Source organism: Pseudophryne corroboree, chromosome 9, assembly GCF_028390025.1.
Source record: "Pseudophryne corroboree isolate aPseCor3 chromosome 9, aPseCor3.hap2, whole genome shotgun sequence".
In the NCBI taxonomy this organism is placed as follows: Eukaryota; Metazoa; Chordata; class Amphibia; order Anura; family Myobatrachidae; genus Pseudophryne; species Pseudophryne corroboree.
In genome coordinates this window covers 261369742-261383319 of record NC_086452.1, presented here as the reverse complement: position 1 = coordinate 261383319, position 13578 = coordinate 261369742, and the positions used below count along the sequence as shown (strand labels likewise).

Genomic DNA, 13578 nt, shown 5'->3' with positions numbered 1-13578 from the left:
CACCCCTTTCACGAACGTCTGAACTTCTGGAAGGGAGGTCAATTGTTTCTGAAAGAAAACTGATAAGGCTGAAATCTGGACCTTGATTGAACCCAATCTTAGGCCCGCATCCACACCTGCCTGTAGAAAATGGAGACAACGTCCCACCTGAAACTCTTCTGTAGGAGCCTTCTTGAATTCACACCAAGACACATATTTCCTCCAAATACGGTGGTAATGTTTAGACGTTATTCAGGCCAGGAAGGGAGTAAGAGTGGGGATGACTTCTTTGGGAATACCCTTTCGGGCTAGGATCCGGCGCTCAGTCATGCAGTCAAACATAGCCGCGGTAAGTCTTGATACACGCACGGCCCCTGCTGCAGCAGGTTCTCGTGAAGAGGAAGAGGCCGAGGATCTTCTATTAGCAACTCCTGAAGATCTGGACACCATGCCCTCCTTGGCCAGTCTGGGACAATGAGGATCGCTCGAACCCTTGTTCTTCTGATGATCGAGAACTTTTGGTATTAGTGGAAGCGGAGGGAAGACATACACCGACTGAAACACCCACTGGGTCACTAGAGCATCCACTGCTATTGCTTGAGGGTCTCTCGACCTGGAATAATATCTCTGAAGCTTCCTGTTGAGATGAGATGCCATCATGTCTACTTGAGTAACTCCCCAAAGACTGGTCACCTCTGCCAAGACTTCTTGGTGGAGGCCCCACTCTCCTGGATGGAGATCATGTCTGCTGAGGAAGTCTGCTTCCCAGTTGTCCACTCCCGGAATGAAAAAATTGCTGACAGAGCTCTTGCATGTCTTTCTGCCCTGAGGAGGATCTTTGTCACCTCTGCCATTGCCGCTCTGCTTTTCGTTCCGCCCTGACGGTTTATGTACGCGACTGCTGTTACATTGTCCGACTGGATCTGTACGGGTTGATCTTGAAGAACATGTCTAGCTTGTAGAAGGCCGTTGTGAATGGCTCTCAATTCCAGAACGTTTATGTGAAGACAGGTTTCCTGACTTGATCATTTTTCTTAGAAGCTTTTTCCCTGCGCGACTGCTCCCCAGCCTTGGAGACTTGTATCCGTGGTTACTAGGACCCAGTCCTGAATCTCGAACCTGCGTCCCTCTAGGGAGGTGAGAACTGTGTAGCCACTACAGGAGTGAAATTCTGGCTTTGATGGACAGGATTATAGTCTGGTGCATGTGTAGGTGGGATCCGGACCATTTGTCCAATAGGTCCCACTGGAAAACTCTGGCATGGAATCTGCCAAACTGTACGGCCTTGTAGGCCGCTACCATTTTTCCCCAACAACCGAATGCATTGATGTATCGACACTCTTGTTGGTTTCAAAATTTGTTTTACCATTTTCTGGATTTCCAGAGCCTTTTCCACTGTAAGAAATACCCTCTGTACTTCTGTATCCAGTATCATCCCCAGAAGAGACAGACAGTCTTGTCGTCTGTTCCAACTGCGACTTTGGAAAATGTACAATCCAACCGTGTTTTGGGAGTACTGACAGGGAGATTGCAATGTTCTGCACCAACTTTTCCCTGGATCTCGCTTTTAATCAGGAGATCGTCAAGGTAAGGAATTATATGGACTCCTTTCTGTCGAAGGAGGACCATCATTTCTGCCATCACCTTGGTGAATACTCTCGTGCCGTGGAGAGTCCGAACAGCAGCGTCTGGAACTGGTAATGGCAATCCTGTACTGCGAATCTCATAAGCTTGGTGAGGAGGATAAATGGGAACATGCAAGTAAGCATCTTTTATGTCTACCGACACCATGACGTCCCCTTCCTCCAGACTGGAAATCACTGCTCTCAGAGATTCCATCTTGAACCTTTTCAGGTAGAGATTTAGATTCTTCAGGTTTAAAATTGGTCTGACCTAACAGTCCGGCTTCAGAACTACGAAGAGGCTTGAATAAAACCCTTCTCCTTGCTGTGACAAGGGTACCAGGATGATGACTTGATCCTGACAATATTTGAATTGCAGCTGTTACTAGTTCTGTCTGGAAGAGAAGCTGGCAAGGGCGATTTTAAAAAATAAATAAAATAAAAATATTCGGCATGGGGGTGGGGGTGGGGGGGGAAAACATCTTGTAACTCCAGTTTGTATCCCAGGGATACTATTTGTAAGACCCATGGGTCCAGACCAGATTTCATGCTGCAGATTTGGCAGAAGCAGAGGTTGATTTCTGCTCCTGCGATCCTGGAGACGCTGCAGATTTCTTTCTTCCCCTTCCTGCAAAGAAAGAAGAGCCTTTGGCCTTTTTGTTGGGCCGAAAGGACTGCATCCGAGAGTGATGTGTCTTTTTCGCCGGTGCAGGAGCATAAGGCAAGAATGTCAATTTACCTGCGGTAGCGGCAGAGACCAACGCATCCAGCCCATCTCCAAACAAGGCCTCACCTTTGTACGGAAGAGCCTCCATATTTCTTTTGGAATCTGCGTCAGCATTCCACAACGCCCTCCGAGCCGAGACTGCCATGGTAGTGGCTTTTGAACCCAAGAGTCCATTATCTTTCATGGCTTCTAGCATGTATGTAGCAGTGTCTTTTATATGACCTAACGTTAGATAGAGACGAGATACTCCCAACATGTCAATTTCAGACATCAAGTTATCTGACAATTTTTAGATAGCACTACTCACCCACATTAATTTTTTTTCCCTTATAAAAATAAGCCTTCTCCTGAGGTACAGGAGGGGCTGCCGTAACTTCCAAGACCTCCTTTATAGCAACAATCATGTGTTGAATGCTTTTCGCCAATTTAGGATCTACTCCCCTGTAATCACTATCATCGACACAAGGATCCGAGTCCGTGTCAGTATCAGTTTGTACAATTTGAGCAAAAGGTCTTGTGTGTGACCCAGAAGGGTCTCCCGTGGATGACAAGGCAGAAGAAAAAAAAATAAAAAATCAGATCCTCTGATTTTCTCAAGCTTTCTGCATGATACTCACTTATCTAATCTTTTACTGATATGATTCACACTATCACGTAATTCTTTCACCCATTCAGGGTGTGCTGGCAGCGCCACCACATTGCAACTCTGAGGCAGGGAGCTCCTCCCCCGAGGGAGCCATTTTAGGGACACAGACATGTCACACACGTGCACAACCACACCACAGACACTCCGGGACTTATATGTAGGGGACAAACCCACAGTAAAATCTGTCAGAAGGACACAGATAGGATTCGCCAGTTCACAACCCAGCGCTAGTAAAAAATGTATAATACATACATGTTGGGTATCCCTTATCCAAAATGCTTGGGACCAGAGGTATTTTGGATATGGGATTTTTCTGTATTTTGGAATAATTGCATACCATAATGAGGTATCATGGTGATGGGACCTAAATCTAAGCACAGAATGCATTTGTTACATATACACACAGCCTGTAGATAATTTTAGCCAATATATTTTATAACTTTGTGCATTAAACAAAGTGTGTCTACATTCACACAATTCATTTAGGTTTCATATAGACACAGCCTGAAGGTCATTTAATACAATATTTGTAATAACTTTGTGTATTAAACAAAGTGTGTCTACATTCACACAATTCATTTAGGTTTCATATAGACACAGCCTGAAGGTCATTTAATACAATATTTGTAATAACTTTGTGTATTAAACAAAGTTTGTGTACATTGAGCCATCAAAAAACAAAAAGGTTTCACTATCTCACTCTAAAAAGTCCGTATTTTGGAATATTTGGATACTCAATATGTATGTATGTATGTATGTATGTATGTATGTATGTATGTATGTATGTATGTATGTATGTATGTATGTATGTATGTATGTATGTATGTATATATATATATATATATATATATATATATATATATATATATATATATATGGGATGGGAGTTCTATTGAATGCACACATCTGCTTTACGAGGGGTTTCTATCCTTATTTACAAAAAAAAAAAAAACCACACACACACACACACAAAAAACGGTCCCTTTCTTTTAGAGTCTGTACAAACAGACCCTTGGGGGAGAGGTGTTTCTGAAGTGTAAAATAAACTTTGTACCTTTACTTTTGCTTGCTGTGTATGTGCCCCCTCCTTACTCTCCCGATGTTCTCAAAAAAGTGGCTGGGTTCATGGCCTCATCGCCGGGGATAGCCACGATTTGTCTGGGGGATTTTAATAATGTTTTAAACTTGGCGCTTGATAAGTTTTCTGTAACACCCTCTACTTTACATTTTGGGAGATCCGGTTTTGCCGATACTGTGTCGGCCTGGTTGATCCATGGAGACTGATAAATCCCTCTTTAAAACAATATTCCTGCTTCTCGCACTCCTTTCTCTTTCCCTAGGATCGACCTGGCCCTCCTCTCGAGTGATATGGTCCCTGGGGTTCACAATATTCGGTAGGAGTCTCAGACCACTCCCCACTGACATTTATCTTAGGGCTCAACTGTCTCAGAGGCCAGACCGTGTGGAAGTTTAACCCGTTCTGGTTAACACATGGGGTGAGGGTTCTGACTTGGACACTGCCTGGCGAGAACGTTGAGAGTTAAACAAGGCTGAACGCTCTCTAATTTGTGGGATACGTTTAAGGCATTTCTGAGGGGAACCTCAATTAAAAAGGGTGTCCAACTTGAAGTCCTGTTTTAAGCGGCGGGAGACCCAGTTAGAGGCCCGGAGTGTTGCTGCGGAAGCACTGTATTTACAGGATCGCTTAGATGGTTCTAGGTTGACCTGGTTGTCGGCCCAAAAGGAATGGAAAGATTATTTGGTGGAAAAGACTCCTGACTCCTTTTTTCCTCCCATACTTTTTATGCTACTGGTGATCGGCCAGGGTCATATCTGGCCAGCCTGGTGCGAGGTGAGTGGTCTTCCAATGTTGTAGTTGAGCTTGAAGGCTTGGATGGTACTACTCTTGTGCGAACTCCACAAATTGCATCAGTTTGTATCCTATTACAGGCGATTATATAGCTCCAGAATAGACTGTACCCCGCTGGAATTAGATAACTATTTACGGAATGTGCACTTTCCTTTTTTGCCATGTGAAGCGAGAGATTTTCTTGGAGGAACCTCTCGCACCGGAGGAGATTGAGGCATCTCCCGGTGGTAAGGTTTCGGGACTGAACGGTATACCGTCTGAGTTGTATAAGCGGCACTTGGATTTCTTTGTTCCTCGGTTACTTGAGTTGTTTAATTTGATTTTTGAACAGGAATCTCTTCCCCCATCCATGGCAGAAGCTTCGATTGTGGTTCTCCCTAAACCTAATAAAGATCATAGGAAAGTGGACTCTTATCGTCCTATTTCCCTTCTGCCCACTGATATAAAATTTTTAGCAGGAGTCCTGGCGAGTAGATCGAACCATATTACACATTATACACCCTGACCAAACGGGATTTAGGCCCAGTTAAAAAAAAAAAAAAACCGACGTCCATCAATCTTAGACGGTTGTTTACCCATTTACAGGTTTCCCGTGAGGGGTCCTCCTCCATTGTTGTCTCATTGGATGCTGCTAAGGCTTTTGATTCCGTGGAGTGGGATTACTTATGGGAGACTATGCGTAGGTTCGGTATTGGTCCCAATTGTATTAAATATGTTAGCTTAATGTACTCTTCCCCCTCATCCAGAGTGGCAGTGAATGGTTGTGTCACAATCCTTTCCATTGTCCAGGGACACACGTCAGGGGTGCCCATTGTCCCCTACCCCGTTTGCTATTGAACTTCTCGCTTGCCTTTTACGGGCGAATTATGGGATTTATGGCCTTAAGGTGGGCACTAGGGAGGACAGAATAGCTCTGTATGCTGATATTTTATTATTTGTGGATAACTATGCAGAGTCTTTGCCCAGAATTAGATATTAGTAATGTGTTTGGGCACTATTCTGGGCTTCTGATTAATTGGGATAAAGCCTCCATCATCCCGATTTGGGGTGGGATCCTTCACCTAACGGTGGGTGGATACTTTCAAGTATTTGGGTGTCCAATGATCCTCATAACATTTTCCTCCCTCAATATCGACCCACAAATAGCCTATCTTCGTAGCAGAGTACGGATCTGGGGGAAATTGTCCTTCACTATTACAGGTAGGGTTAATATGGTAAAAATGGTTTTTCAGCCCAAACTGCTATATGTTCTACAGCAGTCGCCCGTGTATATCCCTCAAAAAAAAAATTCAACGGATAGATGTTTGCTTTCATCATTGATATGGGCCAGTAAAAGGGCGCGATTGAAACTTGATACCCTAACCAGGACGAAAGTTCTGGGTGGGTTAGCTCTTCCCAATTGCCAATTTTATTATGCGGCACAATTTACATCTTTGGGAATGGGTTAATGATCTTGATGACTTGGCCTTACACTCGCAATTGATACTGCAGTAGTACCCAGGTGGTACCCCGCTGCGACTGCTTCTCTGTGGGAGTGTCACGATGTCCACAGTGCCGCTTGTAAAACAGGCCATTATTATCTGGAAGTTGGTGCATTCTATACTGCAGGGGCGGGGAGTTGATCCTGATACCCCCACTAGACAATAGGTATGGCTTACCGGAACGGTGTCTCAGCTTCAGGTCCAGGAGGTGTGGGGGGAAATAGGGAGTGATTTCTTTGGGACAGCTCTACACCGGTGAGTTTAAAACTTTTCTAAAATTTCATCAGGAATTTAATGTTCCATCTGTGTTTTTTTCATTCCCTTCAATTAAGACATGCCATTGCTACCCAGTTCCCTAATGATCCCACAACTCTTGCCGACTCTCCGGTTAAATTACGATTACAAACGCTGGGATGGGGACACAGTTTCTAACATATATAGCTGTATACTTCAGACACATCACATGGAACCCCTTGCCTCTCTTAAGACTAAGTGGGATTTAATTTGCGTCCATTGTCGGATGTTATATGGGAGGGTGCTCTGGGGTCCCCTCTGTTTTCTACTTTCACCGTACGATACCAGCAAATACAATTATTTCTATTGCATAGCGTATATATATGACCCCGCTGAAATGGTCGCATATTGGAGGAGCCCATAGTTCGACATGCCCTAAGTGTGGCAGTATGGGAGTCGGCTTTTGGCATATGCTCTATGTGTCCCCCATGGTAAAGACATTTTCGAAAGAGGTCATGCACGCTGTAGTTAAAACGAGTATCCACTTTCCTGTTCATACGCCCGTGACGTATGTACTATCAGCTATAGATGAGGAGGTTTTGGATCCGCCTAGTAGATGCTATGTTATAAACTTGTGTGCGCTAGCCAAGGCTTGCATAGCCAGACTCTGGCTGGCTAGTGAAGCCCCGATCCAGAAGTCCTGGACTTCTTTGGTTAATGACACTATTGCGCATGAGAAAAGTTTGTATTTTTTGGCCAGGAATGCAGAGAGAAAATATCTTGCTGTCTGGGGAAGATGGTTGAACTCTCACTATTCCACGAATCGATAATGTCAAACCCTCGTGGTATTTGGATGTGTTGCCTGAGGTATTTGTGTGGTGGGTAGCCCGCCATGTTCTGTAAATAAATATATATATATATATATATATATATATATATATATATATATATATATATATATATATATATATATATATATATATATATATAATTTATGTTTAATTTGTTATATTATAATGGTATATTAATTAATTCTTTGATCTATATTCCATTGCTATATATGTCAGATGGACGTTTGCTTCTGTGATTAGGTGCTCCGATATCCCGGAGTTATGTTAATATGTTGTAATGTTATATGGATGCTCTGCTGATCTATCATCAGTCCTATGAAGACTCTGGCTCTTCGAATGAGTCTACACTTAATTGTTCAGATAGGTTTTTCATTTTATATGCAGATGAAGGTCTGTTGCGGTGTTTCTGGTATTTTTTCTTGCATTTGTTAAATTTGTGAAAGGATATTAAAAAAAAAAAAAAAATTTATTGAATTAAAATAAAATAAAAACTACTTACTCTTATAATACGAGCTGCCTCCAACAAGACACGACTTCGCTGCATTCCAGACTTCTGACTCCATATTTTAAAAGCAGCCTTGGCACTTTGAATAGCTTCATTTACCTCTCTCTCTCCAGAGCAATCAAAAGTTGCAATGACGCGCCCTATAAGAAAAAAAAATATAAGAATTTACTTACCGATAATTCTATTTCTCGTAGTCCGTAGTGGATGCTGGGAACTCCGTAAGGACCAGGGGGATAGCGGCTCCGCAGGAGACTGGGCACAAAAGTAAAAGCTTTAAGACTACCTGGTGTGCACTGGCTCCTCCCCCTATGACCCTCCTCCAAGCCTCAGTTAGGATACTGTGCCCGGACGAGCGTACACAATAATGAAGGATTTTGAATCCCGGGTAAGACTCATACCAGCCACACCAATCACACTGTACAACCTGTGATCTGAACCCAGTTAACAGCATGATAACAGAGGAGCCTCTGAAAAGATGGCTCACAACAATAACCCGATTTTTGTAACAATAACTATGTACAAGTATTGCAGACAATCCGCACTTGGGATGGGCGCCCAGCATCCACTACGGACTATGAGAAATAGAATTATCGGTAAGTAAATTCTTATTTTCTCTGACGTCCTAGTGGATGCTGGGAACTCCGTAAGGACCATGGGGATTATACCAAAGCTCCCAAACGGGCGGGAGAGTGCGGATGACTCTGCAGCACCGAATGAGAGAACTCCAGGTCCTCCTCAGCCAGGGTATCAAATTTGTAGAATTTGGCAAACGTGTTTGCCCCTGACCAAGCAGCTGCTCGGCAAAGTTGTAAAGCCGAGACCCCTCGGGCAGCCGCCCAAGATGAGCCCACCTTCCTTGTGGAATGGGCTTTTACAGATTTTGGCTGTGGCAGGCCTGCCACAGAATGTGCAAGCTGAATTGTACTACAAATCCAACGAGCAATAGTCTGCTTAGAAGCAGGAGCACCCAGCTTGTTGGGTGCATACAGGATAAACAGCGAGTCAGATTTTCTGACTCCAGCCGTCCTGGAAACATATTTTCAGGGCCCTGACTACGTCCAGCAACTTGGAGTCCTCCAAGTCCCTAGTAGCCGCAGGTACCACAATAGGCTGGTTCAAGTGAAACGCTGAAACCACCTTAGGGAGAAATTGAGGACGAGTCCTGAATTCTGCCCTGTCCGCATGAAAAATTAGGTAAGGGCTTTTATAGGATAAAGCCGCCAATTCTGAGACACACCTGGCTGAAGCCAGGGCTAACAGCATTACCACTTTCCATGTGAGATATTTTAAGTCCACAGTGGAGAGTGGTTCAAACCAATGTGATTTTAGGAACCCCAAAACTACATAGAGATCCCAAGGTGCCACTGGAGGCACAAAAGGAGGCTGTATATGCAGTACCCCCTTGACAAACGTCTGAACTTCAGGAACTGAAGCCAGTTCTTTTTGGAAGAAAAATCGACAGGGCCGAAATTTGAACCTTAATGGACCCTAATTTTAGGCCCATAGACAGTCCTGTTTGCAGGAAATGCAGGAAACGACCCAGTTGAAATTCCTCTGTAGGGGCTTTCCTGGCCTCGCACCACGCAACATATTTACGCCAAATACGGTGATAATGTTGTACGGTTACATCCTTCCTGGCTTTGATCAGGGTAGGGATGACTTCATCCGGAATGCCTTTTTCCTTCAGGATCCGGCGTTCAACCGCCATGCCGTCAAACGCAGCCGCGGTAAGTCTTGGAACAGACAGGGTCCCTGCTGGAGCAGGTCCTTTCTTAGAGGTAGAGGCCACGGGTCCTCTGAGCATCTCTTGAAGTTCCGGGTACCAAGTCCTTCTTGGCCAATCCGGAACCACGAGTATAGTCCTTACTCCTCTCCTCCTTATGATTCTCAGTACCTTGGGTATGAGAGGCAGAGGGGGGGGGGGGGGGGAACACATACACTGACTGGTACACCCACGGTGTTACTAGAGCGTCCACAGCTATTGCCTGAGGGTCCCTTGACCTGGCACAATACCTGTCTAGTTTTTTGTTGAGGCGGAACGCCATCATGTCCACCTTTGGTTTTTCCCAATGGTTCACAATCATGTGGAAGACTTCTGGGTGAAGTCCCCACTCCTCCGGGTGGAGGTCGTGCTGAGGAAGTCTGCTTCCCAGTTGTCCACTCCCGGAATGAACACTGCTGACAGTGCTATCACATGATTTTCCACCCAGCGAAGAATCCTTGCAACTTCTGTCATTGCCCTCCTGCTTCTTGTGCCGCCCTGTCTGTTTACGTGGGCGACTGCCGTGATGTTGTCCGACTGGATCAGCACCGGCTGACCTTGAAGCAGAGGTTTTGCTAGGCTTAGAGCATTGTAGATGGCCCTTAGCTCCAGGATATTTATGTGAAGTGATGTCTCCAGGCTTGACCACAAACCCTGGAAATTTCTTCCCTGTGTGACTGCTCCCCAGCCTCTCAGGCTGGCATCCGTGGTCACCAGGACCCAGTCCTGAATGCCGAATCTGCGGCCCTCTAGAAGATGAGCACTCTGCAACCACCACAGGAGAGACACCCTTGTCCTTGGTGACAAGATTATCCGCTGATGCATCTGAAGATGCGACCTGGACCATTTGTCTAGCAGATCCCACTGGAAGGTTCTTGCGTGGAATCTGCCGAATGGGATTGCTTCGTAAGAAGCCACCATCTTTCCCAGGACGCTTGTGCATTGATGCACTGAGACTTGGCCTGGCTTTAGGAGATTTCTGACTAGTTTGGATAACTCCCTGGCTTTCTACTCCGGGAGAAACACCTTTTTCTGGACTGTGTCCAGGATCATCCCTAGGAATAGAAGTCGTGTCGTCAGGATCAGCTGCGATTTTGGAATATTGAGAATCCAACCGTGCTGGCGCAGCACTATCTGAGATAGTGCTACTCCGACTTCCAACTGTTCCCTGGATCTTGCCCTTATCAGGAGATCGTCCAAGTAAGGGATAACTAAAACTCCCTTCCTTCGAAGGAGTATCATCATTTCGGCCATTACCTTGGTAAAGACCCGGGGTGCCGTGGACAATCCAAACGGCAGCGTCTGAAACTGATAGTGACAGTTCTGTACCACAAACCTGAGGTACCCTTGGTGAGAAGGGTAAATTGGGACATGTAGGTAAGCATCTTTGATGTCCAGAGACACCATATAGTCCCCTTCTTCCAGGTTTGCAATCACTGCTCTGAGTGACTCCATCTTGAATTTGAACCTTTGTATGCAAGTGTTCAAGGATTTTAGGTTTAAAATTGGTCTCACCGAGCCGTCCAGCTTCGGTACCACAAATAGTGTGGAATAGTACCCCTTTCCCTGTTGTAGGAGGGGTACCTTGATTATCACCTGCTGGGAATACAGCTTGTGAATGGCTTCCAATACTGCCTCCCTGTCTGAGGGAGACGTCGGTAAAGCAGACTTTAGAAAACGGCGAGGGGGGAGACGTCTCGAATTCCAATTTGTACCCCTGCGATACCACCTGAAGGATCCAGGGGTCCACTTGCGAGTGAGCCCACTGAACTTCTTGAGACGGGCCCCCACCGTGCCTGAGTCCGCTTGTAAAGCCCCAGCGTCATGCTGAGGACTTTGCGGAGGTGGGAGAGGGCTTTTGTTCCTGGGAACTGGCTGTTTGTTGCAGCCTTTTTCCTCTCCCTCTGCCACGGGGCAGAAATGAGGCGCCTTTTGCAGCTTGCCTTTATGGGGCCGAAAGGACTGCGCCTGATAATAAGGCGTCTTCTTAGGTTGAGAAGCTACCTGGGGTAAAAATGTGGATTTTCCAGCAGTTGCCGTGGCTACCAGGTCAGATAGACCTACCCCAAATAACTCCTCCCCCTTATAAGGCAATACTTCCATGTGCCTTTTAGAATCCGCATCACCTGACCACTGCCGCGTCCATAAACCTCTTTTTGCAGAAATGGACAGCGCGCTAACTCTTGATGCCAGTCGGCAAATATCCCTCTGTGCATCACGCATATATAGAAATGCATCCTTCAAATGCTCTATAGTCAGTAATATACTGTCCCTATCTAGGGTATCAATATTTTCAGTCAGGGAATCCGACCACGCCAGGCCCGCACTGCACATCCAGGCTGAGGCGATAGCTGGTCGCAGTATAACACCCGTGTGAGAGTATATACATTTTAGGATATTCTCCAGTTTTCTATCTGCAGGTTCCTTTAGGGCGGCCGTATCAGGAGAGGGTAGTGCTACCTGTTTAGACAAGCGTGTGAGCGCTTTATCCACCCTAGGGGGTGTTTCTCAACGTGCCCTATCCTCTGGCGGGAAAGGGTACGATGCCAATAATCTTTTAGGAATTAGTTTTTTTATCGGGGGAAACCCACGCCTCATCACACACTTCATTTAATTCCTCGGATACAGGAAAAACTACAGGCAGTTTTTTCTCACCAAACATAATACCCTTTTTAGTGGTACTTGTATTATCAGATATATGCAATACATTTTTTATTGCTTCAATCATGTAACGTGTGGCCCTAGTGGAAGTCACGTTTGTCTCCTCATCATCGACACTGGAGTCAGAATCCGTGTCTGTGTCTGCCATTTGAGGTAACGGGCGTTTTAAAGCCCCTGATGGCGTTTGAGACCCCTGGACAGGCACAAGCCGAGTAGCCGGCTGTCTCATGTCGTCAACTGTCTGTCGTAAGGAGCCGACACTGTCACGCAATTCCTTCCACAAGCTCATCCACTCAGGTGTCGACTCCCTAGGGGGTGACAACTGTATAATAGGCAATTGCTCCGCCTCCATCTCATTTTCCTCCTCAAACAGAAAGAAATAATAACACAAAAACTGGGCGCTGATAATAATTGCAATGATGTTGAATATTAATGATTTAGAACTGCTGCTTCATCCAGAGGTCACTGCCAACCTCACAAACAACTATTACAGGAAATATAAAGAATAATGAAGCGCTGTACAAATCAATATATATTTAAAACATATAACATTTAATTAACAATTACAAGACAAACATGCCGGTGTTAATTCTATTATCATTTAAAACATATATAATATATGGTAAATAATGTAGCCACTCCGGAATAATTTAGGCTGAATTAGTAGGCTGAATGTTAGTAGCCATTAGCATGCCTTAATGAAGCATGGAAAAAGTTAAAAAGCATAAATCTCTTTCAGCTGATGGTTTGATTATAGTTCAAGGCTTGAAATTGGTTAGTAGCAAGCGTATTAGTGCAGGAATCTCCTTGCTTAATTGTAACAACTGCAGACAGATCTTAATATGTTATTGTACTTATCAGTCCAGCGTGGCCACGCTAAGCAAACAGCAACTCGGCGTGTCTTCAGACCATGGAAAGGTTTTACCGGGGTGACGTCTCACTCCTTTTACTCCAGACAGGTCCTCACGCTTGCGGTGCTGGTTGTATGCAGCAATTGATCCCAGCCGAGGATAGCACTCCTCTAACGCGTTTCCCCGCCTTTGTGCAGCTCGGCGGCTTCTTCAGAGAGAATGAATGAATACATGTCGACACAATCGTACCGACACACCGCACACACACACACAGGGAATGCTCTGATAGAGGACAGGACCCCACTAGCCCTTTGGGGAGACAGAGGGAGAGTATGCCAGCACGACAGATAGATAGATATTACAGGAATACCACTATAAAATGTGCTATT

The 13578-nt window shown here is 45.2% G+C and overlaps 1 protein-coding gene across 3 annotated transcripts in view; it reads right to left on the bottom strand.

Moving 5' to 3' along the window:
- The window catches only part of ALDH9A1 (aldehyde dehydrogenase 9 family member A1), a 190919-nt gene that overhangs the window by 150580 nt on the left and 26761 nt on the right, over positions 1-13578 (bottom strand). For all 3 annotated transcript variants that reach the window (XM_063940256.1, XM_063940257.1, XM_063940258.1), the window contains exon 3: positions 7910-8055. In XM_063940256.1, the coding sequence (XP_063796326.1) occupies positions 7910-8055 (146 nt within the window). The remainder of the gene's footprint in view (positions 1-7909; positions 8056-13578) is intronic.